The 26,671-nt window shown below is 62.8% G+C and overlaps 1 protein-coding gene across 14 annotated transcripts in view; it reads right to left on the bottom strand.

Moving 5' to 3' along the window:
- The window catches only part of VAV2 (vav guanine nucleotide exchange factor 2), a 177,980-nt gene that overhangs the window by 17,716 nt on the left and 133,593 nt on the right, over positions 1–26,671 (bottom strand). For 6 of the 14 annotated variants that reach the window (XM_073806767.1, XM_073806768.1, XM_073806769.1 and 3 more), the window contains 14 exons: positions 24,249–24,347; positions 22,186–22,254; positions 21,085–21,185; positions 13,636–13,735; positions 12,723–12,818; positions 11,982–12,050; positions 10,388–10,474; positions 7,804–7,889; positions 6,783–6,915; positions 5,657–5,671; positions 4,685–4,794; positions 3,486–3,659; positions 3,060–3,148; positions 472–488 (listed from right to left, as the gene is read on the bottom strand). In XM_073806767.1, the coding sequence (XP_073662868.1) occupies positions 472–488; positions 3,060–3,148; positions 3,486–3,659; positions 4,685–4,794; positions 5,657–5,671; positions 6,783–6,915; positions 7,804–7,889; positions 10,388–10,474; positions 11,982–12,050; positions 12,723–12,818; positions 13,636–13,735; positions 21,085–21,185; positions 22,186–22,254; positions 24,249–24,347 (1,245 nt within the window). The remainder of the gene's footprint in view (positions 1–471; positions 489–3,059; positions 3,149–3,485; positions 3,660–4,684; positions 4,795–5,656; positions 5,672–6,782; positions 6,916–7,803; positions 7,890–10,387; positions 10,475–11,981; positions 12,051–12,722; positions 12,819–13,635; positions 13,736–21,084; positions 21,186–22,185; positions 22,255–24,248; positions 24,348–26,671) is intronic. The other 8 variants (XM_033859009.2, XM_033859014.2, XM_033859012.2 and 5 more) reach the window with 3 other exon arrangements.

Raw genomic sequence — 26,671 nt, 5'->3', positions numbered from 1 at the left:
GCATCTCTGTAGCCCACGCAGGGCCCAGGAAGAGCCCGTTACATGCTGGTTAATTTGACTGGACCCCCACGGCTGGGGAGAGAAATGACGTCCACAATCCAGAAGTGAATTCAGTGACTCCGTCCCCAAGTCAACTGAAGAGAGGGCTCTACGTCTATCAGGATGGGGGGCAGGTGAGCAGATGCCTGTCACAGAGCTGGGGACCCAGAGCCGCCAGCAAGCCACTGGGCAGGTGGGATGGGTGGGCAGCCGGGCAGGGGGAAGCTATCAGGGCCCAGGAGGCCATGCACAGGGACCCATCTCTACTGACGACCACGAAGGAAAACAAAGGCCCCTCATAACCAACAGGGGCTCTGCAAGCCGGCCTGGCCCCAGAAGCGTGAGGGCCGGAACGGTTGGGTCTTTCCGGCTCCAGGCATGGGGCGGCGTAGGCTGCAGGGCAGTGGGAAGGGAATGGTTTGGGGGACTCACCAGGTCTGCAGGAGAACCTGAAAAGGAAGCACATCGGGGTCAGAGCCGCTGGGCGTGCCTGCGTGTGCGAGCGAGGTGAGCTCCAAGGCCCTTCCTTTCAGACCTGGATTACGGACACGCGTGCTTGGTGACTGCGAAAATCTCTCGACTACTTCTGATGGCGATTTCTGAGCTCTGGTTTTAGGGGCCCCACGGGAGAACACACACTGGGTATCAGACCCAATGGCAAACAGGTTTTCCTGCATGAGCCAACTCTGCTCCAACGGCAGCAACTGCCTGATCACTGGACAGAACTGGGCTCAAAGGGAAGGTTTCCACAATTGATTAGTGATGCCTGCCGTGGGCAAATGACAGAAGACGTGGTAGTCGTGCTATTCTATTTGTCAGCACCTCGGACACGGGACACCTCAGCTCATCAGATGGAAGGCAAACATTCTAAAGATTCTTTCCGCCTGCCCTGGGGCGACCCAAGGGGAGGACACAGCTCCAGGCTGGGCCCCGGCCATCTGACAAGCTGAGCTGCCACTCCACCACCAGACAAAACAAGCACCACAAGGGCTAACGTGTGGCTGATGGGACTTCAACACCGTCTAACACACGCACAGTCGCAGCCTGCTTTGGGCAGACATAGGATCCGACAGACCCTGCAGATCAGAGGCTACAGGCGTCAGGCATCAGGCACGTGCCCTTGGGGGAAGCACACGCTCCTTAAAATAAAACCAGGTGCCCACGACGGGCTCTCAGTGACACGGGGAGGGTGCTGATGACTTCAGCTTTCGAAAGATGTGCAATTGCCTAAACTATACACATCATGAAAAACACAAAAACCTAAAAAGAGATGGGGGGCGGGGGCGGGGGCATTGCAAAAAAGGGAGAAGGCAGGTGATGGCTAACGGCAGCTGTTTTTGCCTGGCGTGACAAAAACCAGGATTGCTTTCATCTCCCTTACTTTTCTCTATATCTTCTATGGGAAATGGGTATTTAATAATCAGGGAAAAGGAAACAGAAAGATTATTTAAAAATAAGAAAACTTGGGCTTCCCTGGTGGCACAGGGGTTGAGAGTCCGCCTGCCGATGCAGGGGACACGGGTTCGTGCCCCGGTCCGGGAAGAGCCCACATGCCGCGGAGCGGCTCGACCCGTGAGCCATGGCCGCTGAGCCTGCGCGTCCGGAGCCTGTGCTCCGCAACGGAAGAGGCCACAGCAATGAGAGGCCCGCGTACCGCAAAAAAAAAAAAAAAAAAAAAAAAAAAAAAGAAAACTTGACAGGAAATACACCAGAATATCACCTTTGGTTATTTCTTAATCTGTTCATAAGTGATAATTATTTTCTTTTTTACTTCATTTCTCCTCTTTTTTTTCCTCTAAGTTTTTGATAAAGAAGTATGTTACTTTTAAGATCAGGAAAAAAAATGTCAAAAGAAATGAATTGTCCAGTCGCTTGACGCAAAGGACACATGGCCACAAGAGGGCGGTAGCCATGGGCGAAGCTGAAAAGCTGCGTCGGGGCCAGTCGGGGCCGGCAGCATCCTCTAGCCTGGAGGAGATTGGCAGGGTCGCTGAACTTCCGCCGGGCCGGAGTGGGCTGCATCGGGCGGGCGTTGGTGGGGACGAGGGGGTCTGGGCTGACCTGTCGGACCCTCCTCCCAGATCAGGGCACTGGACCAGCAGTCACAGTAAATGAGGAATTAAACTCTCCTACTCTGGGCGGTGGTGTCTCGGGGGACAAGCAGGCCCGGCATGTTTCCCTGTCTACTTGCAGCGTGGTTAACCCGCTCTGAGCGCAGCTCCCCTGAGTGTGGATGTCAGCATAACAGCCCCATTTCACGGGGATGTGGGAGCATCTGGGCCCCGTGAAGCAGGGCGAGCAGCGTGGTGCTTGGCGGGTGCCCCACGCCCGGACCCAGAGCTCAGCCAGTCCCTGACCGTGGCGGCTTTGAAACCTTTCAGAACCATCTCAGGCTTTCCGGCGGCCCGTCCAGCTGCTCTAGGCTGGGCCCTCCCCCTACTCATCCCCCAAACCAAGACGACTGACAGGAGCCTCAGGCTTCCCCCATCTGAGGCAAAGGGGAGCACAGTAGGTGCCGTGCACGCACGTGAACCGTCTACAAACAGGGCTGTCGCTAAAGAGGGCCGGGCCTCTCCAGGGCGGGGGAACCCAGGGGTGAGGTGTTCCTCTGTGACCGGAAACCTCCATGCAGCTGCCAGGAATGTCCTGTGCCCTCTGCGGGGTGGAGATTCTAGACGCTTACAACTGCAGCGCGGCAGCGGGTGCCCAAGAGGCCGAGAGAAGCCAGCCAGTATGCAGTTAGGAGGAGGGCTTTGCCACGGAATCCCCGCTCCCGCTCCGGCTGGGCCTTTTGACCCAGTGTGACCCGGGGCCGGCGTCCTCCCCTCTCTGAGCCTCTGTTTCCTCATCTGGTCCCTGCCCCGTGGGGTCACCACGGCAGGAAAGGAGAATGTGGGAACACCGCCAGAGCCGGCAGCTGCGAGGGATGACGGGACCCTCGGCTCGGGGTGTGTCGTGGGACCCTGAGGACCAGCCCCCAGGGCCCGTGCCCCACGGGGAGGGCGGGGATGGGTACTCACTGATCTTGCAGGGAGGGGTCACTTCCAGGCACTCCTTGTGTGCCCCGACGCCACACTTGGTGCACAGGTAACCCTGGTAGAAGGTGCCTCTGCGCCGGGGTGGGAGGGGGAAGGGGCAGGAGGTGAGGTGGACCACCAGACCCACCTTGCCTTCTGCCCCCCAGGGCATCACCCCTCAAAGCCCTGGGGCCCAGGACCCCCGCCCCGATGCGCAGCCTGGCTCTGCCATCCCCACAGGACGGGGACAGGCACCTCCCCTCCCGGCTGGATCCCAAACGTCCGAGGGCCGGCTGCCTCCCACACGATGGGATGTCTCCCCGGGTCCCTGGGCCCCAGCACAGCGCTGGCCTAGGGGTGCTGGGCGGTGATGGGGGCACAGGAGGGAGGCAGCAGCGGGCCCCCTCGGGGGCCGGGAGACGGCCTCACCTGAGGAACATCCTGCACGCTCTGCAGTTGGTGGTCTTGTCAAACGTGTACATCTGGAAGCTGTGCTGGTTGGCGGTGGCTTTGTCGGGCTTGATGTTTGACCTGATGGGAGGGAAAGCGGGCTCCAGGTTCCCTGAGCCCCCCCGAAACGGAAGCCGCCAAACCAGCCGGGCTCTGGAACGCGGCCGGGAGTCAGGAGGCCAGGACACAGAGCCAGGATCTGCCCCGACCCCCGGGCAGACCCGAGGGGCCCTGACACCCCGGGGAGGATGAAGGGTCCGAGTGGGAGCTTTCGAGAACCTTCTGGGGTGATGGTTAAGAGCTGTATCTGGACAGGGCTTGGGTGTGGGCCGGTGCAAGCGTTTGTCGTGACTCAGCAAACCGCACCCAGGATGTCACTGTGCGCGAGCCTGAGATATAAAGATCTAAACAAATCGTGACTTCATGACGGGCACCCTCACTCGCACTGATGTCTGCAATTCACTACGACACGTCCGCTAGCAGACGGCACCAGGGCTGGGGGAACGGCATGTGACAGAGGACAGCACAAGACGTGAACGGAGCAGGCCGGGCATTTACCGTGACGTTCTTTCAACTTGGATTAACGCTTGAAAATTTTCATGAGAACGGTGGGGAGAAAATTACAACCCCTAGAAAGCCTTGGGGCCCACCGCCTGGCCGCCATCTATTCTGATGTGTCCCACGCGGGACCCCGTTGGATCCTCCCAATAATCCCGGAACCTGGACCCTCCCTTCACGTGCATTTCACCAGGAGGAAGAGGCCAGGGAGGTGAGTGCACCTGCCCGGAGGCCCCAGGACCTGCCACCCTGGCCTCAAGGTCTGATGTGGCCAGGCACCCCCATGATCACCTTTCTCTGTTGGGCTAACTGGGGCTCCTCCTAGATTTCATGGAAAAACAGCTCTGGGGCTTTTCCCCAAAGGTGACAACCCACCGGCCTGTAAGACCCAGGGATCTGGGTCACCGTGAGTCCATCTGGCACCATGGCCATTCCTGGCCACTCGCTGCCCTGCCGGTCAAGTGTGGGAGGCTCGGCCCCAGGGGGAGGGCCCTCTGGCCACTGTAGATTAAAGAGCGAGGCTGCCACGCGGGGGGCAGGGGCTGGCATCCCGGGGGGGCGGGTTCCCCGAGAAAGATCCACGTGGCCTCCCACCCGCGCTGCTGCCACGGCGGACTCACATGGCCATCTCAAACTGTTCCGTCCACTTCCTCTTCATGTCTTCTGTCTTGCAGAAAAACTGGAAGCCTTGCTTGCCTTGAAGGTGAATTAGATAGAAACCGTAGGACCACTGTGGGAGGAGACAGGGGACACGCTTGCAACGGGCGTGGCTAGGTGCACACAGGTGCACGGGCACAGGTACAGGCACACTCGTGCCCAGGCCTGTACGTGCACACGTGTGTAAGTGTATGCAGCCTCTAACGAGATGTCCTGGGACCCACCTCCGACCCCCTCCGAGGTGCACCCTCAACTGAGGTCTCTGCGGCTTAGCCCAGGCCACCTCTAATGACCTGCGTTGAGGCGTTCACCTGGGGCCCCCTCCAGGACGCCAGCCCACCCACTTTCACTTCCTAAATGTGATGCCAAAAAAGCTCACTGGTCTGAATTAGAACAACAGAAAAAAACAAAAAAGGCAGAGGAGGCCATGGGCCTGGGGAGCTGCGGCAAAGTCAGCCCAGCCTTCCCACCCCTCAGCCACCACCAGGCCCGGCTATCGCTCGGGGCTTCCAAGGGGCCCAGGAAGAAGCGTCTGGGAAGCCTGAGCCCATCTGTGTCAGGAAAGGTGGAGGGAAAAAGGAAAAGAGGGAAGGAGGGAGGGAAAGAAGAAAGAGGACAAAGGGCGGCAGAGAGAGAACAGGCCAACCCCAGTGGCTCTGAAACCACCCAGGTCCTTAACCTCCAGGGACTGGGAGTGGGTGGGGCAGGCGGGAGGGGGGGTTTCACTTGACACCCTTTGCAGCCGGCAAATCTGTTATCACAGATACATGTCTCCTCTTAATCCAGACACTGAGGGGAGGAAGGAGAACGCCGGGAACCCAGCCCGGCTCAGGCCCACCCGGCTCCCCAGACCCCACTCCCAACTCAGGGAGGAAGCGTCGGCATCGGGCCCGGAGGTGAGGAAGGTGGCGAGCACGTGAGCGTCAGGGGCTTACCATTTTCCCGTGAGACTAGGAAGCGCGAGGAGAGGAAAGGAAAAGGGGAGACGAGATCATCAAGAGGCCTGGCCCAGCCCCGCGGTGGGCGCCGCAACCCAGGACACTGCCCACTGCCAAGTGCCCCAGGATGGGACCACCATGGCAAGGGCCTTCTCCCAGAGGGGTAGGTGCCGGGGCGGAACCTGGGGGGCTTCGTCTTCAGCCCTGAGCCTGGGAGGTGGCCTCAGGTCACTGCTTCTGGGGCCCCAGTGGCCTGTTTTGGACATCAGGGCTAGGCAGGTCACCCCCAACAGCTCTTCCAGGTGGCACCCGCATTCTACCTGTTAGCTCGGGAGTCCAGCCTCTTTCAGCACTTTGGTTCCTGGCACCCACACCCAGCCCAGGGCTGCACACCACAGGTACTCAAGCACTGGGTGCAGAAGCAGGACTGAACCAGAGAGCACGGCAGCCCCAACTCAGCATCCATCGCACCACCCACAGCATCCACGGCCCCACCCCCAGCAGCCATGGCCCCACCCACAGCATCCACGGCCCCACCCCCAGCAGCCATGGCCCCACCCCAGGAGCCATGGCCCCACCCCAGCAGCCATGGCCCCTCCCTCACCAGTCATGGCCCCACCCCCAGCAGCCATGGCCCCACCCCTAGCAGTCATGGCCCCTCCCTCACCAGCCATGGCCCCACCCCCAGCAGCCACACCCCACTGGCTGGACATCAGAGCCCCACGAGCCACAGCAAGGCCCACCCGGTGCCCTCCTCCAAAGCGGGAGGGCCGGGGAGGGGCAGGAGGGCCTGCTTGCCGCAGGGGGCCACATGCGCCAGGCGGCCAAGGTCTAAGGCTGGGCTCTCACCAGCGGCCTCGGGCCACACCCCTCAGCTCAGGGTCCTCACTGGGGGGCTGCGATCCGGATCGTGCCCCTCCGACCCCCGCCAGGAAAGACTCAGACAAAAGGCCGGGGGGGGGGCAGTGCCAGGCCCAGCACAGAGCGGGTGGAGGCCAGCCCACCTGACCACGCTTTCCCTAGCCACCCCACAACTCCTCCCTCGGGGGGGTCGGTGCCTGCCCCGCACCGGGCGGCCCAGCCTTCGAAGCCCCTCCGTCACCACCGGGAAGCCGGGGCTCACCTTCTTGACGTCCTTGTTGTTCATGGGGTCGTCGGTCATCTTGTGGAAAAGCAGCTCGATGATCTCCTTCAGCTCGTAGCTGTCGCCCCTCCTCTTGCACACAATGACTGCCTTGTCAAACAGGAACAGGTACCTGGCCCGACAGCGCGGCCACAGGGGCCCGTCAGCGCGGCCACCAGGGGCCCGACAGCGCGGCCACAGGGGCCCGTCAGCGCGGCCACAGGGGCCCGTCAGCGCGGCCAGCAGGGGCCCGTCAGCGCGGCCACAGGGGCCCAACAGCGCGGCCACAGGGACCCGACAGCGCGGCCACCAGGGGCCCGACAGCGCGGCCACCAGGGGCCCGACAGTGCAGCCAACGCAGCGGGGTCCGAGGCCGCGGGACGGCTGTGGGCGGCCGGGTGGGCAGCGCGAGGGCTGCTCCCTCCCCGAGCCTGAGCCCTCCCCCGGCCTGGCCCTCCCGGCCAACTCTGACCCCTCAGCCCGGCCTTGGATCCTCCACGCCCCTGCCCCCGCTGGCCTTCCCCACAGCAGTGGCCTCTGCCGGTCACTGCCCATTTACACGTCCATCCTCCACGGGATTAGGAGCCGCGTGGGGCAGGGCTCACGTCTTCTGTGACCCCGGCCATGGCCCCAGGCCTTGGATGCAGCAGGTGTGCGTGGAGGACTGAACAAGCTGGGGCCGTGCCAGCTCCCCAGGAGCTTTCGCGTCGCCCGCCCGCACTCCCGCCCAGTCCTTTGGCAAACAGCTCACACGGCCGCTCCCAAGAGCCCGTGCGCTCGCAGGCCGCGCCTCTGGCTGTCCCCCAGCCCGGCCGGTCCAGTGCCGGCCGCAGGCAGGGCAGCCCCACGGGCGTGGCAGCCACTGGCCGTCGCTCTCACCGGGAAGGAAGGAAGCAATTAAAAAGGCGCAACCCAAAGCCAAGTGCACGTGAGAAGCTGTTTCCAGGCCCGCCGGGGGCGGGTGCCCTGGAGCGGCGTGTCTGACTCGGGTGCCACCCAGCCCGGCGCCCGCTCCGCTCACCTGTCTTGCTTGGTGTGGTTCACTATGGACCGGACCTTCAGCTCCCCGTCGATCTTTGGTCTCCCAAATTCCTCCAGTTTCACTTGCTGGGAAAGAAAGGGCAAGGCCGTTAGTCCCGGTGCCAGAGCACGTTCCCTACGTGGAGAGAAATGCAGGTGGGCACGCGTCCGGGGCGGCCGTTTTCCGCTGAAACCGAAGGCGGGAGTGATGTGAGACGAGCCCCCCGGTTCCCGGCTGGTGCCGAGGACAGAAGGGAGGAACTAGGCCTGCAGACTCTGCGCCCCACAGACCCGGCCCTGCTGAGGACTCCCTCCAGCTCTGCGGCAACAAAGGGCGATTGATGGTGTGGGTCAGTTAGCAGGCCACTGTCATCATGGAGCCAGAGCGGGAACCTGGTGGGAACCGCCAGACGCCTGACCCCGAGAAACCAAATTAAACAGAGAACAAACAGCGCTTCTCAGAGAGAGGGCGGGCAGGGTGCAGGGGTCCTGCCAGTGGAACCAGGGGGAGCCTTCGCATGGAACCCCCTCTCTGGTTTGCAAGGATTTCATTTTCGTTTTCTGCCTGGTTTGCATCTCTGCTCTGCTCTGATTCAGAGAGACATCTCTGGGCACGTTCCCTGTGCAGTCTACGTGAACAGAACAGGAAGGAGAGGATGCCGCAAAACGCTATCAGGCCAGCCCGCCTGGCGCTACGACGGGGGCTCTCAGCATCTTCTTTCAGTTTTCTGCATTTTCCAGGAGCTGCCAGAGCAAAACGAAGGGCGCAGCGTGGGTGTCACCCAGGGTGGGACCAGCACCTGCTTAGTGACTCTGTGTCACTAACGGCCTCTGTGTCTCATCTCCAAAGGGCGGGAAGAAAGGTACCAGCTCCACCTGCTGGGATGGGGTCCGGAGAAAACCACACGGCTGGGCAGAGCAGGGCGCCCGGCCCACAGGAGCGCTCCACACCTGCTCCCCTGCTGCTTAACTTTTGTCATTTGATGCGCAAGAATTAGTCGTATGTAAAAACTTAAAAAAAAAAAAGTCTTCTTGTCACAAAAGTAGCGCCCATCCATCCATCGTAGAAAACATCCAACACTCAACGAGGGGAAAACCAACAGCCCCAGGCCCCACCGGGCACTAACACCACCGCTAACAGCCTGGGGCACAGCCATCCTTAACCTCCTCTGCCCTCAGAAAGGAAAGAAAAATGGGGTCGGGTCATAATGCTGTTCGGCGACTTCTTTTTTCTTTGCTGGATGACACATTACGATTGTCTTCACGCCACGTGCCTGTACCACAGTCCTGTTTGGGCTCTTCTGACTCTGGTCGGGGAGGACCAGACAAATGGGCACCAGGTGTCAGCCTGGGCATGCGGGGCTTCCTTTGCAAAAGCTTCTGTGCTGATTTGCTTTCGACAGACACTCACCCGGACTCTGAAAGTTCAGGGACCAGAGAGTGATAATGCATGTAAACCAGCGGTCCTCGGCCAGGGCTGATTCTGTACCCAGGGGACATCTCGTGATGTCGGGAGCTGTATCTGGTGGCCATGACCTGGGCCCCTGAAGGGTGGGGATGCTACCAGCATCTAGCGGACAGAGTCCAGGGGTGCAGCTCAACATCCCACAATGCACAGGACAGGCCCCGCGACAGAGAATGGTCCAGCCCCAAGTGTCAACAGTGCCGAGGCGGAGAAACCCTGTTTAGACCTTCAGCAGATCAGCGAGAGGCTGGTACCGGTTGGCACAGGCGGGGAGGTGCCTGCTTCCTGGGGTGGCCCATCTCCTCGCCCCGCAGGACCCAGTGGTTCACCCGACGCCCCGAGGCTGAGCCTCTGATGGACCAGGATGAGGATAAGGTCCCATGAGGTGTCAGCCCTGCCTGCTAGAGGTCAAGGGGGAGGGGAGAACTCAAGGGCAACTCCTGGGCAGGGTGACCAAACCCTCTCTATTGTCCCTCATGGGGACAGGAGATGTGGGTGAGCCAGGGGTCCCAGAGTGTTAGGAACCTCATGCTCCCCTGGGCGCCGCACTCTCCTCTTGGACCCAAGAGTCCCGGTCCAGGCCAGGGAGGGAGGGCAGAGCAGAGCAGTCAATACTGTTCCCCTTCTCGGGCCCTCAGCCAGTGGCCACCTTTGTGCACAGGGCCCCTGGGCTGGTCTCGGTGCACAGCCTGGCAGTGCGAGGTCAGCCTCCGCTGCAGAAGCTGCTCCACCCTCTCGGCGGAGAGCGCTCAGCACGGCTGCACGTGCCTCCACGACCCGGACGGACGGAGCGTGCGGTCGCCCTTCCACTTATTCGATGCTGAGATTGTGAAAGTCATTTTTTTTTTTTTTTTTTTGGCGGTACGCGGGCCTCTCACCGTTGCGGCCTCTCCCGTTGCGGAGCACAGGCTCCGGACGCGCAGGCCCAGCGGCTGTAGCTCACGGCCCAGCCGCTCCGCGGCATGTGGGATCTTCCCGGACCGGGGCACGAACCCGCGTCCCCTGCATCGGCAGGCGGACTCCCAACCACTGCGCCACCAGGGAAGCCCTGAAAGTCATTTTTTAAAACCTGCATATATGGCCGTGACTGTCTCCGCTCCTGGGGAGCCGGCGCACTTACCAGGTTCTCTATGGAACTCTGAAACTCGCCGATTTTCTTCAGGGTCTCTTTGTCCCGTTTGACTTCGTTGATGTACATCGCCAGGTCCTGGGACACAACAGAGGCGGGGAGCGGGTCAGCAGGCCCACGCTGGGCGTGAGGGGCTCAGCCACGAACCCCACAGCACCGTGCAAGGGCTGGGCATCTCCAAAGCACCGTCCACCGTCCCCAGAGGTGGCTGGCCCTCGAAATGACCGCAGGGGTGAGAAGCGTCACCCCACTTGGCAAACGAGGCAGAAAAGCTGCGCCCCATTGGTGCGCCAGGAAATCCCTCCTCCTAGAGCAGCTTCCTTCTGCCCCGTCACTCAGCCACCTTCTAGGTCAGAGTAGAAGGAAAACAACCAGGTCGACCTGGACCAGCCAGTTCCTGGCCCTACAGAGCCTCAGCGGAACAAGGGCGGCCCCACCGTGCAGCCCGGCTACCCACATGCTGCAGTCTCCTGCTGGCCGCCAGGGGGCACTGCCCACCGCGATCCAGAGGGCCCAGCGGGACAGACACCCAGAGCCCAGGGTGGAGCCCCTGAGCCAGGCGGTGGGTAGGGGGTGAGAGCTGGTTCCAGCCTCCCCTCCAGTGCCCCCTGCCCGTCCACACTGGGAGCCCACTGGCCAGGCAGAATCGGAGACCCCGAGGCAGGAACATTACAAGATGGGCCTGGTGAGCCGTGCAACCGCCGGGGCCTCCATGGCACAGGCCACAGAGTTCGCACAGGACTTGGAGTGAAGAGGACAGGCTGCTCAGAGAAGCTCCAGAAACAGACGGCCGAGCAGTGGGGGGACAGAAGCCAGAGGGGGCGATCCCCCTGGGAAGGTCACTTCGCAAAGACGGAGGAGGCACAGGATGTTGCCAGGTGACAAGGACAGGTTCAGCCCGAGCCAACACACAGGTGGGGAAGAACGGACACCTTCAGGGGCCTGAGCGTGGCCAAGCCTGCCTGGAAGGTGGGGCATTAGGGGTAAACACAACTGCAAAGCCAGCACAGCTCTGGAGGCCTGTGTGCCGGGGGGAGGGTCTGGGCCTGACTCAGCAGGCAGTGGGGAGCCACAGAAGGGTTCTAAGAGGGGCAGGGACGTGAGCTGGGCTCTCCTTCCGGGGGCTGAGCTGCAAAGTGGGCTTCCGTGGACAGAGGGAGGAGGGGAGAGGTGCCGTGCCTGGGTGGAGTGGGCATTTCAGAAGCAGATGCCACACACTGGGCAGCAGGCAGGGGAGGGCCAGGTGGCCCAGCACTGGGTCCGGTGCCTGGATTCTGGCGACCGTCTGGCAGACGATCAGGGAAGCGAGAGGAGGGGAGGCCTGGGGGTGGGGGTGGGGTCACTGTGGGCCAGGGGAGGCTAGAGAAGAGAATCCTTAGGGAAGCCCCCTCCACCCGCCCCCTCTGCCCCTGGTGGGTCCCATCCACCGCCCTGCCCCTGCTCCGCCTCTTGCCGTCCCAGGAAGATCTACATCTCCGATCACCGAGGTAAGGTTGTTAGCGAGCCCAGGTCCAGTCAAAGAGGGCGGGCACAGTCCATGAAGCCCCAGGCTGGCCCGGCCTCTCCCCTGCCTCGGTTTACCCACCTGCATGGCCTCCAGCGCTTCTTTGAGCTGCTGCCTCTCGGGCCGGTCGGTGGAATGGCTCAGAAGTTCCTGGGGGGGGTGGTGGTGAGGTGTGGGTGACCACTCAGGGGTCCCCACCAGGCCCCGGGTGTGCAGACAGAGCCAGGCCCTCGGGACAAAGCCCCACCCCCACCCCCCCGGCTCTGGTCCAGCCGCCCAACTCCGGCAGACAGACAGCGAGTCCTCCTCCAGGGGACACGCGGCTTCGAGGCGAGGTGTCTCCAACTCTTGTGGATAACGGGGGGAACATTAAGACGCCACAAAGCCAGGGGCCGCGCTAACAGGTGACCTGCTGATTCACTAAAGAGCCTTGGCTGGCATCTCACAGAAACCACTGTCTCCCGCGCAGGTCTGTCTGTCCCGAAGGACTTCCTGTTTCCGTGGCCACCAGGAAGCTCAGGAACTGGGTTAGGAGACGAGCCCCAGGAGCTCTTACTTCCGGCCTGAGGATGGCTTTCTGTCTCTCTCTGCTTTTCTCTTCTCTTACCGATTTAGATCATAATTGTCCTTGCGTACTAACTGACAATATTCATAAGACACACAAATACTGCGTAGCTCCCAGCACTGATTTTGCAGCTTTTAGGCGCCAAGCACGGGCTGCCTTACTCTATGCGCTTGTTCATTTGTCTCCCTGGCCTGTCTGTGGGCTCCACCCCACGCCCCGGGGGCTGCCGGGCCCTGACTCCCTCCAGCCGGTCTCACCTTGAGGAGCAGGTGGTATTTGAGCACCCTCTGCATGGGGACCACCAGCAGGTCCTGCAGCTTGAACTTCCCGTCTTGGACCTTCAGGGTGCATTCCTGGGCGTCGGGGGAGCAGCGGGTGGATTTAGGGCATCCTTGCCCGGGCACACCGGACCCCAACACTCCCATCCCCGGCCTGGGGACGGGGGCAGACCCAAGCCCTGCACTGGGGCCCAGGTGTCTGGTCTTCCTCCGGTCCGGCTCCCAGAGACCGCCCCCCCCAAACCAGGCGTGTGCAGAGGGGTGGGCTTCACAGCAGGCGGGCAGGGGCCCTGCTGCCTCTCATAGCCTCAGAGGTCTGCAGTGGCCACATGGGGGGGATTCTGAGTGACGCCTGGTCTGGGGTCTACCAGAGACCCTGGGGGAGGCCAGCTCACACTAACGGGGGCACCGCCCTCAGGAACCAGGGGCTCCCCACGGGTTGCCTGGACACACGAGGGCATCGGGCCTCTCCGAGGGGTGAGTCACCCCCAGCACTGCCGGAGCAAAGGGACGTGCCACCAGGGCTCACCCTGGGAACCGTCTGACCGGCCAGATACAACATGGGAAGCCCAGCCTCTGGGGGGACGACATGGCAGGGGTGGGAGGCTCCCAGCAGAGGTCCGTCACATGGGGCCCCCATGGGGTCCCGATAGGCCAGGGCTCAGTCACTCAGCCGGATCTGGTCCAGGGTCCTGCCACAGTGGCACCCAGGCTGGGCCCTGGCCTGGGACAGTGACCTCCCCCTGCCCACTCTCAACCCCAACAAAATGCAAAGGAGAAAAAACCACCTGCCAAAAACATCTACAAAAAACGTCCCATCACTGCCCCGCCCCCAGCTTCCCATGGAACGGGTAAGAGGCCAGGGAGCTGGAAGCTCGGACACGGCAAGTACCTCGACTTTCTGTCTGAAGTCCTCCCTGCCGGCCAGGAGCTGGCTCAGCGTGCTCTGTGCGTGCTCCATGCGGCTGCAGTACTCCCCGTAGATCAGGAGCCTGGACGGCGGACACACACACACACACACACACACACACACACACACTGGGTGTGAGCCCGAGCCGTGTGCACGTCAGGCTGTGAGCACAGCAAGCAGCTCCCCCCCGACAGCTCCTCACGTGTTCGCACATTTAATGGTTTCGTTCTTTCCATGAGGCTGCTTTCCTTCCCCGCCCTGCCCAGGAGGAGGGCTGCCAGCCGTGGGGAGGGAGGGGCACCCTGCCTTCCCTGAACCCCAGGAGGCCCTCTTCTGTGGTTCTGTTCCAGGTCAGGACCGGGTTTGGGGGTGCCACCCTCAGCCCCCCATCCCGCCCCTGGAAAGGGCCAAAGCCAGACAGAAGCCCCCGCCTCCCCAGGCAACTCACGCTGCAGTCCACAGGCAGTGAGCGCCCAGGCCCAGCCCGGCTCTGTGCTCGCCCTGGGGGGCCGGCCCCTGAGCTGACATTTTGAGGTGCGGGGAACCCGCGGGCCAGCCCTTGTTGCTGCCACATGGCACTGATGGTCTGTGCCTGGGTTCCAGCCACCGGCCTCTCAGGGCAGGGTGACGTCAGCCCCCGTCACCTGGGAGACGGGGGTGCTGGGAGGGGCCGCGGATCCAGGGAAGATGCGGGGTGCAGAGGGGGAGAAGGAGCTCCCTCTAACCCAGCCCCGCCTCCCCCGCTTCCGGCCTCCCCCGCGCCCACTGCCTGCCTGCCGACCTGCTTCTCTCCTAACACCCTCTGCTTTCCTCCCCACCACGATCCTCCAGGGCCGACAGGCCAGAGCCCCCGGCACCGGGGCCCAGCGCTCTCAGGGCCTTGGGTTACTGGCCTGAAACCTCATCTTTCAAACTCTTGTCACCCGACTACCGAGTAGGCCCCTGGAGAAGGACCAGGCAGGTGACGTCGTCGGCTGCAACAGTCACCACCTCTGGGAGCCACCAGGGCCAGGAGCTTCACGCACAGCGTCGCGACCCTTTAACCCACTTGTAGAGGTGGGGGTGGTGAGCCCCACTCTCCAGTGGGGAAACCAAGGCCTCAGTGAACTTGCTAAGAGTCACCAGCTAATAAAGGGCGACACCAGGAGGCCGGGCCCCGCGCATGACGTTCCAGGGACGCCCTGCCAGACGCAGGTTACGCTGTGTGTCAGCAAACGTCTGGAGGCCTCTCCCGGCCCAGCTCTGGGAAGCTCGGGTGAAGATGACATCAGGCCCATTTCTCTGTCCTCCGCGGACGCTGCTGCACCCTGGGGTACCTGGTGAGGCGCTGCGGGTAGGCAGTCAAGGCCTGTTGCTGGCTTCACTTTGGAGGAGATGACACTGCATCCCGCTGGGTCTGTGGGACTCCCCAGGCTCTCCCTGCACGGCCCGAGAGACCCGCGGTGACCACACCTGGGCCGGGCATCCAGCACCCCGGCTCTGCCACGTGAGCCCCCGGGCAGGTCTCCCCTCCCTGGGGCCTTGGGGGTTTGGGACAGATGGCCGGGTCCAGAGTCCCGAGTGTGACACACTGACCAGGAGCCACTCTGCATGAGAAACTGAGCCCTGGTTTCCACTTCAAGGAGTCTGCTATTCAATTCAGAATTTTCATATAAAAGTTGATTAAGGGGCTTCCCTGGTGGTGCAGTCGTTAAGAATCCGCCTGCCAATGCAGAGGACACGGGTTTGAGCTCTGGTCTGGGAAGATCCCACATGCCGCGGAACAACTAAGCCCGTGTGCCACAACTACCGAGCCCGTGCACCACAATTACTGAGCCTGCGAGCCACAACTACTGAAGCCCGCGCGCCTAGAGTCCGTGCTCTGCAACAAGAGAAGCCATCGCAACGAGAAGCCCGTGCACCACAGCAAAGAGTAGCCCCCGCTCGCCACAACTAGAGAAAGCCACGCGCACAGCAACGAAGACCCAATGCAGCCAAAAAGAAAGAAAGGGAGGGAGGGAGGGAGGGAGGGAGGAAGGAAGGAAGAGAAAGAAAGCCAGTTTCATGTACCAAAGTTTAAAAAAAAACCCAGAAACTTGGAAGTAAGGCAACGCACACGCGGAGGACTTGACGGTTCACGGTCCCACCGGAGCGCCTGGGAACGCCAGCCACCCGAGGCCCCGGGGAAGGCGGTCTCCCCGACCCGGCCCGACGCACGCTGCGTGACCCTGTTCTGTACACGTGATTTCCGTCACGCTGGGGAAGCAACCCAAAGGTTCCAGCGCTCTTGCCACGGAGGAAATCGACCTGTTTGCATGTAACGTGGCCACCTCACTCCTAACTCCTGTCCCCGCTGACTCTGCGTGCCAGTGTCCCGGACTGTCAGCTGAGCGACCTTCGTCAACCTTCTGCTCTTTCACAGGGTGGTAGATGTTGGCCACCAGCTCCGCGCTAGGTTATTTATTTAACTGCTTGACCTTCCAACTCCGACCCCATAGAGGGAACCTGAATGCCTCTCACAGAAATATATCTGACGCCTTATTTCCTCACCGCGTCACTTCTGTCTCAGCCCACACAGCCGGGGACAGGACGGAGCACGTCCCAGAACACAGGCGACGCGCCCAGGTGTTCACCCGGGACACGGGAACAAGCTGAGACCACGCGTGGCCAAGGCCGCTCCCCTCTCCCGTCCCGAGCTGCCCCATCTGGGAAAGGAGCTCTGGACAGGGCGGGAGGCAAAGGGCTCTCTGGCTGATGGTCCCAGGGCAGCCCTCCCGACAGGGCAGCCACGAGAACCCCTGCGGGGGCTCTAGGGGGTACGAGAGGGTTGTCTCCGTGCAGGACCACCTGACCTCGGGCTTTGAGATGAAAGGCCCCCAGAGACCCTGGTTTCTGTGAACGGAAATCACAGCCAGAGGGCAGCGCCGTCCATCTAACCTAAGAGCAAGGAGAGGCTGCAGAGCGCCGAAGCCCTCCCCTGCCCAGAGCCTCTCTCTCCACACTCACAGAAATCCCACGGGGTCCTGGGACGGGGAACCTTCCTTTCTGAACGACGTTCCTCCTAACGGCACGTGCGCAAAGCCCCACAGACAGTCCCTCCTAAGAGCTCGTCCTCCCGTCTTACCACCGGGCCACCAGCTCCCCAGGCCCCATCCAGCCCGAACCGCGGACCCACGAGAAGTCAGGCTCCAGGCCCACCTCGGTCAGCCCCAGCGATAAATACAAAAGGTGTGACTTCAATGCAAACCCTGCCCGAGAGCCAGCTCCCTCCGTGTGGGAGACGTCGTCGCCTTTAAGCCCACACGGCAAGGTTAACAGGAGCCCCCGCCTTGTCTGAGGATCGAGGCTGCATTAATGGGAGAATAAGCTCCAAAAAGAGGGAGGTGATCGCCCCCTGCCGTTCTGCTGCTCGTGCCACACCCGGATGCCACCCCATCCTTCATCAGGGACGAGCTGCCGGCATCTTGCCCCTTGAATTCCTCAATGGCTTCTCCTGCCCTCATTAAAAAAATGATGGGGCTTCCCTGGTGGCGCAGTGGTTGAGAGTCCGCCTGCCGATGCAGGGGACATGGTTCGTGCCCCGGTCCGGGAGGATCCCACGTGCCGCGGAGCGGCTGGGCCCGTGAGCCATGGCTGCTGAGCCTGTGCGTCCGGAGCCTGTGCTCCGCAACGGGAGAGGCCCCAGCAGTGAGAGGCCCACGTACCGCAAAAAAAAAAAAAAAAAAAAAAAAACAAACTAAAAATGATGGGGCTTCCCTGGTGGCGCAGTGGTTGAGAGTCTGCCTGCCGATGCAGGGGACACAGGTTCGTGCCCCGGTCCGGGAGGATCCCACATGCCGCGGAGCGGCTGGGCCCGTGAGCCTGCGCGTCCGGAGCCTGTGTTCCGCAACGGGAGAGGCCACGGCAGTGAGAGGCCCGCGTACCGCAAAAAAAAAAAAAAAAAAAAATTATGAATCCCTATCTTCGCCCACCAGATCCTGCAGAACCTGTAACTGCTCCTTGGAGAACCTCCCCTTCGCCCCCGCGGTCCCGCTCCTCCGGCCTCTGCCGGTTCCCCAGTCAGAGCTCCTGGCTCTCCCGCAGCTTCTACTCCCCACGCGGCTTCAGGGCTGATCCCCTCTCCCCCAGGCCCTCAGGGGGCCCAGCCTGTGCTCATCCCCCTCCCCTTCCCTGTGCTCTCAGGCACTATCACAGCCCACGGTAAGTCTCTTGTCTGTGGACTCGTCTCCCAGGGAGCGCGGAGCCTGCTTCGCTCACCACGATGTCCTTGGCCCAGAGCTCTGCAGCCGCACACAGCAGGCGGTCCATAAGTGCTCGCAGAATCGGTGAGCCGGCGACCATCAGGGCCTTCGGGGCTGACTCAGAAGTAAGAAGGGACGTGCCAGAAAAGGCGGACGCGGGGGTGAACAGTGATTTGGCAAACGAGGTCTGGTGAGATGCAGCCAGCCCCTCCCCCAAAGGAGGGAAAAGTGCCTGGACCCCCCGACGCCTCGCTGGGCGGGTGCCTGGACCCCCCGACGCCTCGCTGGGCGGGTGCCTGGACCCCCCGACGCCTCGCTGGGCGGGTGCCTGGACCCCCCGATGCCTCGCTGGGCGGGTGCCTGGACCCCCCGACGCCTCGCTGGGCGGTGACCATCTGCAGAGCTCTCGGTGCCAGGATGCATTCTGCTCACGGCGATTCTCCAAGGCGGAAACGTCCGTCATTCCCAGAGGAAAGGAGGCCTGGGGGCAGGCCAGCCCGAGGTTGTGTGTAGAGGATGGTGTGAGGTCTTATTCACAGGCAAACTGGACCACGGGGACAGGCCAGGCAGCAGAGCCCTTGCGCTGGGGACGTGGAGGATCCCAGTAGAGGACAGGTCATCCATCTGTACCTCAGCCACGCGGCCTAGAGCTGGGTTACTGGGCCTCAGTGCCCGTCCGACCCCAGCCAAGGCGCAGCACTAACGAGGTGCTGAGAAGTGTCTGCCGTGCCCGTCACCTGGGCGAGGGTCAGGTCTGACAGTCAGCTCAAGTCCAGCAGTGGGGCGCCATGGGCCCACCTAGCAGGGTGGCTTGCAGCCAGGTGAGAGGAAAACCTTGTTGGGGGCAGAGGGCGGGTTAGGGAGCCGGCCTGACCCCCAGACCTGATCCCCACCCCCTTGCCCGGGCCGGCCAGCATGCCCACACCTGCTGGTGCCTGGAGAAGCCTCGTCTGCTCTCCTCTGGCTGCGTCTGCCACCTGTACTTGGGCACTGCCTGCTCCCTCATGGCTCCCGGGAGCCCCCCGACTCGTGGCCCCTCAGAAAGCAGGCTTGAGGACCCTTGCCCGTTCAGGAGGCCACGGCTCCTTGCCTGGAGCTACAGGGCACCTGGGGGAGGCACGTTCAGGCAATCCTAGGTGAAGGCGCCTGGGAATGCAGCTGCCTGTGCAGAGAGGGTTGTGAGCGGAGCTGAGAGTTACCTGACGGGCGATGCAGGGGACCCTCCTGCAGATGAGGGTCCCCACTGGCCCCTGTGGTGCCTTCTACAGCTCCCAGGATCCCTCATCAGACCCCAGGAATCGGTATTTTTTTTTTTTTTGGCTGTGTTGGGTCTTTATTGCTGCGCGCGGGCTTTCTCTGGTTGCGGTGAGTGGGGACTACTCTTCGTGCGGTGCACAGGCTTCTCATTGCAGTGGCTTCTCTTGTCGCGGAGCACGGGCTCTAGGTGCACGGGCTTCAGTAGTTGTGGCACGTGGGCTCAGGAGTTGTGGCACACAGGCTCCAGAGCGCAGGCTCAGTAGTTGTGGCGCACGGGCTTAGTTGCTCCGCGGCATGTGGGATCTAGTTCCCAGACCAGGGCTTGAACCCGTGTCCCCTGCATTGGCAGGCGGATTCTTAACCACTGCGCCACCAGGGAAGCCCCAGGAATCGGTATTTTTAACAAGCTCCCAGGCAGAGGCACCACGAAGACAGAACCTTCAGGCTCCTTGTCCAAAGATTCTATGAGGGACAGAACGCCAGGCACCATCTGCTGATGCATATCTTGAGATTTCAGTGGCTAAAAGCCACCATCTCCCAGGACCCTGCAATGCTGGCATCCCGCGAGCCCTCCATGTCATCCGGCTTCGTCCTCGTCAGCATCCCGTCTTGAAGCACCAGTTGCCAAGGCGCAAGGGGAAGAAGCAGGGGCCCGGGCTCTCCGCTGGGACGGCAGAGCCATCCTGACAGCTGCCCCCTCACACCTAGTTGGAAGCTTCCAGAATCCCAACGCCCCCGCCAGCCTCCAGCAGGACATTCTAGAGAACAGAAGGCTGCCTCCGTACCCCCTCCATCAACTGGGCTGACCAACAGAGGCGCTTAAAGCCAGCATCAAATAGATTCACAGGGGTCACATAAGAGCGGTATAATTTTTTTTAAAAGAAGGTCCCTGCGTTGATTCCTAACGAGCTGTCGCTCTCTCCCATTGACAGTCTTGATTCTGATCAGGGACCCCACTAGCGGGCATGATTATCACAGGTGACTTTCTGGCGGGGTGGAGGCCGGCGCCCTCTCTGCGTCTAGACTCAGCCTAACCACCTGGGAGGGGCCTGGAGAAGAAGGGCCGCCTCGGATCCTGACAAGAGCATCTATACCCCCTCGGGCTCCACGGACACTTGCCCCGAAGCTGCGGAGACTCGCACAGGACCAGGGCACCACTGGGAGATCCAGGGCTCTGCGCTTCTCGGTCCCGGAACCACGTCTCCCCACGTTCAGGGCTGAAGCCAGTTTATGCCAAGACGACCACGCAACCGTGTCCAGGGCTGCCGTCCGCACCCCCGCCCGGCTGCCCAGGTCCGGCCCCTACACCTGCCCGGTCACCGCAGCCTTCGCTGGGTGTGGACCAGCGTGTCGGCAGCGCAGGCCTGGCCTCTGCTCACCCTCAGGGCACCAAGGGGCACAGACGCCATCGTGGCCCCTGACCGACAGATAAAGAAGTCGGGCTGTGGTGTCGTGTAGAAGCAGCGGCATGGCCTCAGCCCTGGGGACCCAGAGCCTGGGCTCTCAGCCATGGCTCCCTGCAGCCCCTGAAGCCCCTCACCCAGGCTGGCACAGGCCGGGGGGAGTGCAGTTGTAGAGGCAGGTGCCACAGGTCACCTCCCCCCAGGCACAGAACTCAGGGGCAGACTCTCCCGGTGCCCGACTCCCGTGGGGTCTGCAGCACGGCAGGGGCGTCGTGATGGCACGAGTGTCCTTCAGCCACCACGACCCCCAAGAATAGAGGCAGAGGGGGCGGCTAGAGCCCCCGAGAGGCCCCTCCCATGCAGGCTGTGACGGCAGGGAGGGCAGGCAGTTTTCTCAGTTTACAAGTGAGGACAGGGTGAGTGTGGGAGCACCGACGCCCGCCTCGGCACCACGCAGCGGTAACCTGGGTAAACTCACCCACCAGCTCCGCCCCGTCCCCACGATGGAAGCGGAGCGGCGCCCGGACGCCCCAGAGGCCCCAGCCACTCACCTTTCCTTGAAGTCCAGGAAGACCTTGGCCAGCGAGCTGCCCCCCGCCATCATGGACACGTCGATGGCCCTCAGGAAGCTGTGATGCACCTTAATTAGGTCCTGGGACGAAAAGCAACCACGCGTGAGCAGGCACAGCCGGCGGGGGCACGCGGGCTCCGTGATCCCGCTCCTTCCGGGCTGCCGTTCCGATGGAGGGACGTCCACGTGAGCGGCCGGGCGCCGGGCGTACTTCCGCACGTACACACCGGCTGCCGTTCACCAGAAGGTGCCACAGCCGTCCAGAGTCTGCACAGCCTGTCCAGACACACGGTGCCCGGCCCCAGCCGGCATCGTCGGGACCCGCCCGCTGTACGCGGGAGTGCGGGGGCGCAGGCGCCCTGACGGGTGAAGCCTCTCCGCTGTGGAAGCGGGGCCTGGGGAAGTGTGTCCGCACCCCAGAGCAGAGGGGTGGCTGCCAGGCAGCACCGTCCCCCAACCAGGTCCCCAGTCCTTCTGTGGCCACGTGTGCCACTGCTCACGGCAGGATGAGCTCTGGGCCGGGGGGCGCAGGGGCTGCGAAACTCCGGGTCTGCGTCAGCCTCACCCAGGAGGTGCCCAGCGCCCACTCCTCAAGCCGTCGGCACCCCAAGGAAGAGTAGGGCCAGTGCTCCCCGATGAAGCCCACCCACACGCAGCTTCCGGGCCCGGCTCTGCTGACCACATCGAGGTGAGCCCCCCCACGCGGGATGGCCCTCCGGTGTCCGTGTTCAGACACCGCAGAGCAGTGAGGGCACTCTGTTTGCTCAGAGAGGGGGAGGGGACACACTTCCCTCCACTGATGACAAAACCTGGTGTTTCCTCCAGGGCGTGTGCGTCCCGGGCACACCCGCCAGCACAGTATTGGGCAGGGAAGCTCCCAGAAACTGTCCTCTGTCTCCTAAAACCAAAGTCCCCGAGAAATGGGGGCCTGCTCACCGCCCCCCATCCGTCAGCCACGAAAACACCCTTTAGCCAGGATCAACCACGCAAGCCCTGGGGACGGTCACGTGGGAGCCCGCCTGACGTCCGAGCAGGTTAGGACCTCCAGCCCACACACGGTGAGCCGGGGTGGGACCCTCACCTCCAGGTTGATGAAGATGGCCGCCATGTCCGCCGGGCTCAGCACGAGCCTCAGAGGGGTCACGTAGTTCTGGAAGAGAGAAGCCCGTCACCGCCTGAAGGACGCCCGTCACCGTCGAGGCCACAGTCGCCGGTCGGAGGGGCTCTAACGGCCTCAGAGAAAAACAGGCGACTGCAGGCAGCGCCCCCGTTCCCCCATCAAGGGTCCTGCGGGGCGGCCGCTCACCAGCACACGGGGGTGCTCCACGCTTACCGGAGAGGGGGTACCTGCGTGGGAAGTGTGGGACCGGGTGGGGGTCAGGCCTGAGGACCCGCCAGGTGGACAAAGCTCCACAGAGGGCCCCTTGCACGTGGCGCTGGACTTCCACCCTAAGGCCAGCCAGGGTGGGCTCTGCTGTTTTGAGATATTTGAGCAAGTGGGGTCCTCCCGGGAGGTGAGAGGCGTCACCCAAGGGAGAGCCTGAGGACCGAGAAATGCCGTGATTCCCACCCGACACCCATTCCTGAGCCTACACCCGTGAGTGTACCCCCAAACCTGTCATCAAGGGGCCCGCTCCGGCCCCGCAAGCACCACAGTAGCAGGGGTGCTTCTGCCCCCGGCCTCCTGGAGGCCCCCGCGGGGAACTACCAGCCACCCTCCCCTCTCCCTGCCCTTCTCCCACAGGGTCCTGGTCCCCTGGCCCTCTCCTTGGCCGCTGTGCGCAGCAGGAGAGACCTGTCCAAACGAGCAAGCACTAGTGGCTGCTGCACGCACCCAAGCACTTCTCCCTGTGCCGTGGCGGCACTGGCCACTGTGTGACTCGTTTTCCTCACCTGACACGGGGATGGCAACACGGTTAGGGGAGGATTGCAAACACGATCGTCCCCGAGAACACTCAGCACATGCACACCCTGGCTGGGCACGCCCCCAGCTCAACCCCCGACGTGCGCTGCGCCCGCAGATGGGCAGCACCCGCCCCCAAAGCCCACACTGCAGGGGTGGAGACGGGCCACAGTGGCCCGCCGGTTTTCTGCGACGAAACTCAGGCTACGTGAAGCCTGCAGGGCCCTGGAAGGAGCTGACACGGGAGCTGGGACTCGAAGGAGTGGGCAGCTGGGACCATGTGTCTGCAGAAAAGCTGGTGGTCGAGGAGAAGCTAAAGGGCAGACACACAAGGGTTGAGTGGGGCGGGAGGAGGGAAAAGGTCAGAAGCCTGGGCCAGACCTGGGGCCAAGGGGCATCTCACGACCCCCGGCTGGAGGCTCCACAGTGCCCTAAACAGTGGGGACCTTCTCAGGCCACCCCCTTATGGCTACACTTGGCCCTACTCTGCAATGAAAGACCGGCCAGGAAGGGTCCGTCTCAAAAACGGCACTGCGCCAGTGACCACAGGAGGCCAGGGCGGATGGCGGGAGAAGGCCCGTCCGTGGTTCTCCAGGAGCTGGGCAGGCCGGCAGGGAGACAGCGCTGACCAGCCATTCAGGGGAGCACACAGGCCGCCACAGGAGCTCCAGAGACTCACGTCACTGGGCCCAACTGCGTCCCAGGTGCAGGATGCCCACAGTGGGTGGTACTGCTGTTATCGCAGCTCACGGGGTGGGGGGGCTGAGTACAGACAGCACCCCAGGGAGGAGGGACACATCAAGAGCTCACTCAGCGCCTGGCCTGGGGGAGAGTGTATACAGAAGGCATCTAGCTCTGGGTGAGGATACACACATAAAGAGCCTAGCTTGGCGCATTCCGGAGCGGAAGCCATAACGACGCCCCGTTTAGGCTGGAAGAAGCCTCCGAAACAAGCCCAGGAACAGTCCAGGGTCCGAGCTGAGGCCAAAGGGTGGGAGGTGGGGCCAGGGCCAAGGGTGGCAGCTGACGAGGAAGCTGGGCTGAGTGGAGCCCACAGCCTGTGGGGGCAGAGGGCAGAGGGCAGAGGGCAGAGGAAAGGTGAGGGCGACCTCCTTTTTGGAAGGTGCAAAACCGAGAGGGCCCCTGAGCCCCGCCTCCGTCACCACTGCCCGGAGTCCCTGCCCGGTGACAGCGGCTCCCAGGAGGCAGGGGTCCTGGGTGGACCCGGCGGCCACGCCCACCTTCTCGATGTCCTCCAGGGTCCGGTAGTACTTGGCTTCCGTCTCCTGGATCTCCAGCAGGCAGCAGCTTCTCTTGTCGTCCTCCGTCATGCCCATTTTCTAGAGGGGGCACAGGAGGTCAGCCAGGACCCCGCCAGGCCCTCCACCTGCCGCCCGCCCGGGCTCGGCCGTGGGGTCACTGAGCGTGAAGGGGGCCGCGTGGGAGACAAAAGGCCCTTCCCCTCCTTTCTGCAGACGGGCAGCCTGAGGCACAGGGGAGGGGATGTGGTGTGACCCTGAGAACTGACGACAGCGCAGAGATGGGACAGAGGCTGCTGAATCTGTCTCCACCAGACTGGTCGCCCCCTCCAGCAGACACAGCGGGCGTCACATGCGTAAAGCGCCGCCCACGTGCACAGAGAGGGTCTGACCAGCTCCCTGAGGACACGTGTCCACCCGCTGACCCACCTCCCAGCTTCAGCCTGCTACCGCCTCAGAGGAAGAAGCCAATTCCCCACAGGGCTGGACTTTCCAAATGTCCACTGCCTCGGACCAGGTTCCGAGCTAACAGCCCGTCGGCAGGCGTCACTGAGGACACGCCTCTGAGGCAGGGCCTGCCCCACCTCTGGGGTGGGACTGACCAAGAGACTGTGGCCACGGGGGCCGGGGAAGAGGCAGCAGGTGGGCTGACTGTCGGAGGTTCTGTGGACGGTCCAGACACTCTCCTTAAGTCCTTTCAGTCCAAGCAAGCAAAGCTCCGGGGAAACAGTGCTGGGACGTGGGACGCGCCGTCTGGACTCATACCTGCCCTGACGTCATCCTCCCCCTCCTCCAGGAAATGCCCCAGGGCCCCGCGTGGGTTTGCCGGGGCCACAGTTCTCCAAAGTAACCTGCCGGGTGGGCACATCACCCAGGCCCCCCAGGCCCCTTCCCAAAGCCCGAAGCCCCGCTCAGCCTGGGAATTCAGTGTTGAGGGTCCACAGCTCCCCTAAAACTGTGTGTAAGGATGTGGTGCCCAACAGCGTCTCCCTGGGGACAGGGTCCCGAGTTCCTCCCGGAAGTCAGAGGAAGACGGTGCTGGCAGGACTGGCCCCGGGCCTCCCCTCCACCTGCCACTTACCTGCGTGTATCTAATCTGAAAGCGTGGAGAGACAAACAGGGCAAAGAACCAGTTAGCGGCACTTACGCTCGCTCAAGCCGAGCTTGGGGGAGTCAGGGAGCTCACCCCCATTAGCCAACGGCCCCAGAGGGCACACCACACCCTCCGCCCGCCCGCATGTCAGTCTGGCAGCCTGGCGGGGACAGCGCCAGGACCGAGCACATGGCAGCTTGCCCACGGCCGGGCTCTGAGAGTGGCACCTGCCATCTCCTGGCTGTAGCTTCCTTTAGAAACGTCACTATTCCCAATACTTTCCACTTAGACCGTCCAGATAGCTCCAGACATGACAGGAGAGGAAATAAAACCAGCTGTTGTATCTCAGAGGACCTGGCGGGTGGCAGGAGATGGACAGGACAGCTCGTGAGCCCAGCACCGAGACTTGGGGCGCTACGCATCGCTGGGCAGGTGGGACGCTGGTTTGTCCCCAGGACACAGGCGGGCATCTCCCCCAGCCCCGCAGGTCCTGCAAACGCCCCGGGTCCTGTCATGTGCTTTCAGCACCAGGGACAGCAGCGGCCTCGGGGGAGCGCCCACTCCAGGGCTTCTGCAAGCCAGGTGCAGACGGGGTCTCGTGGGAGCTTGTACAACCAGGGGGCAGGGGATCCCCCCAAACACACAGGCCACTACACCCACATGCCTTCGCCTAACCCAAGGACACCCAGCTTCCAAAGGGCCTGGGGAGTCAGGCGGCGCCCATCTCACTCAGCCTGCTGGCGATGCGGGAGGCCAGCCAGCCTCTCAGGCCGGGGCGGCTAAGCAGAGCCCTCTGGCCCCCTGAGCCCACTTCCCTGGAAGGTCCAGGAGCAGAGCTGCCTACCGTAAGGCTGCCCGGGGCGGGGGCAGACCTGGGCTCACAGACCCACAGCTGACTCTCCAGAGTGAGATTCCTGGTAATTGTGGGGAGCGAAACCCACCTTCAGACCCTTGAGGGGCAAAATGAGAAACCCGTTCCTAGAAGCAGCATCTGGGGCTGTGAGCCACTGCCCGGCATCTTGGCACGTCTCCCGTCAGAGAGCGGGAAGGGCCTCTCTGAGAGGCCTCGTGGGGAGCTGTGTCCTACCCTTTTGTTTCTCCACCACCAGCTGGTGGCCCCCACACTGAGGGAAAAGACTGAAACCCGCTTTCAGAGAAATTTCCCCCATTTCTCTGGTGAGGGCAAATGGCATCAAAAGCCGCCACAGTGGGCAACTGGCATCGCGACCGCCCCCAGGAGTCTGGGGGTGTGAAAGGGCTGTGGTCCAGTCCACCAGAGCCCCGTCTCCCGTCCTGGCCTGGCAGGAACCCT

Source organism: Tursiops truncatus, chromosome 6 (genome assembly GCF_011762595.2).
Source record: "Tursiops truncatus isolate mTurTru1 chromosome 6, mTurTru1.mat.Y, whole genome shotgun sequence".
NCBI classification, from domain to species: Eukaryota; Metazoa; Chordata; class Mammalia; order Artiodactyla; family Delphinidae; genus Tursiops; species Tursiops truncatus.
Note: the sequence above shows the minus strand (reverse complement) of the source record. Positions and strands in the feature narration are given on the sequence as shown.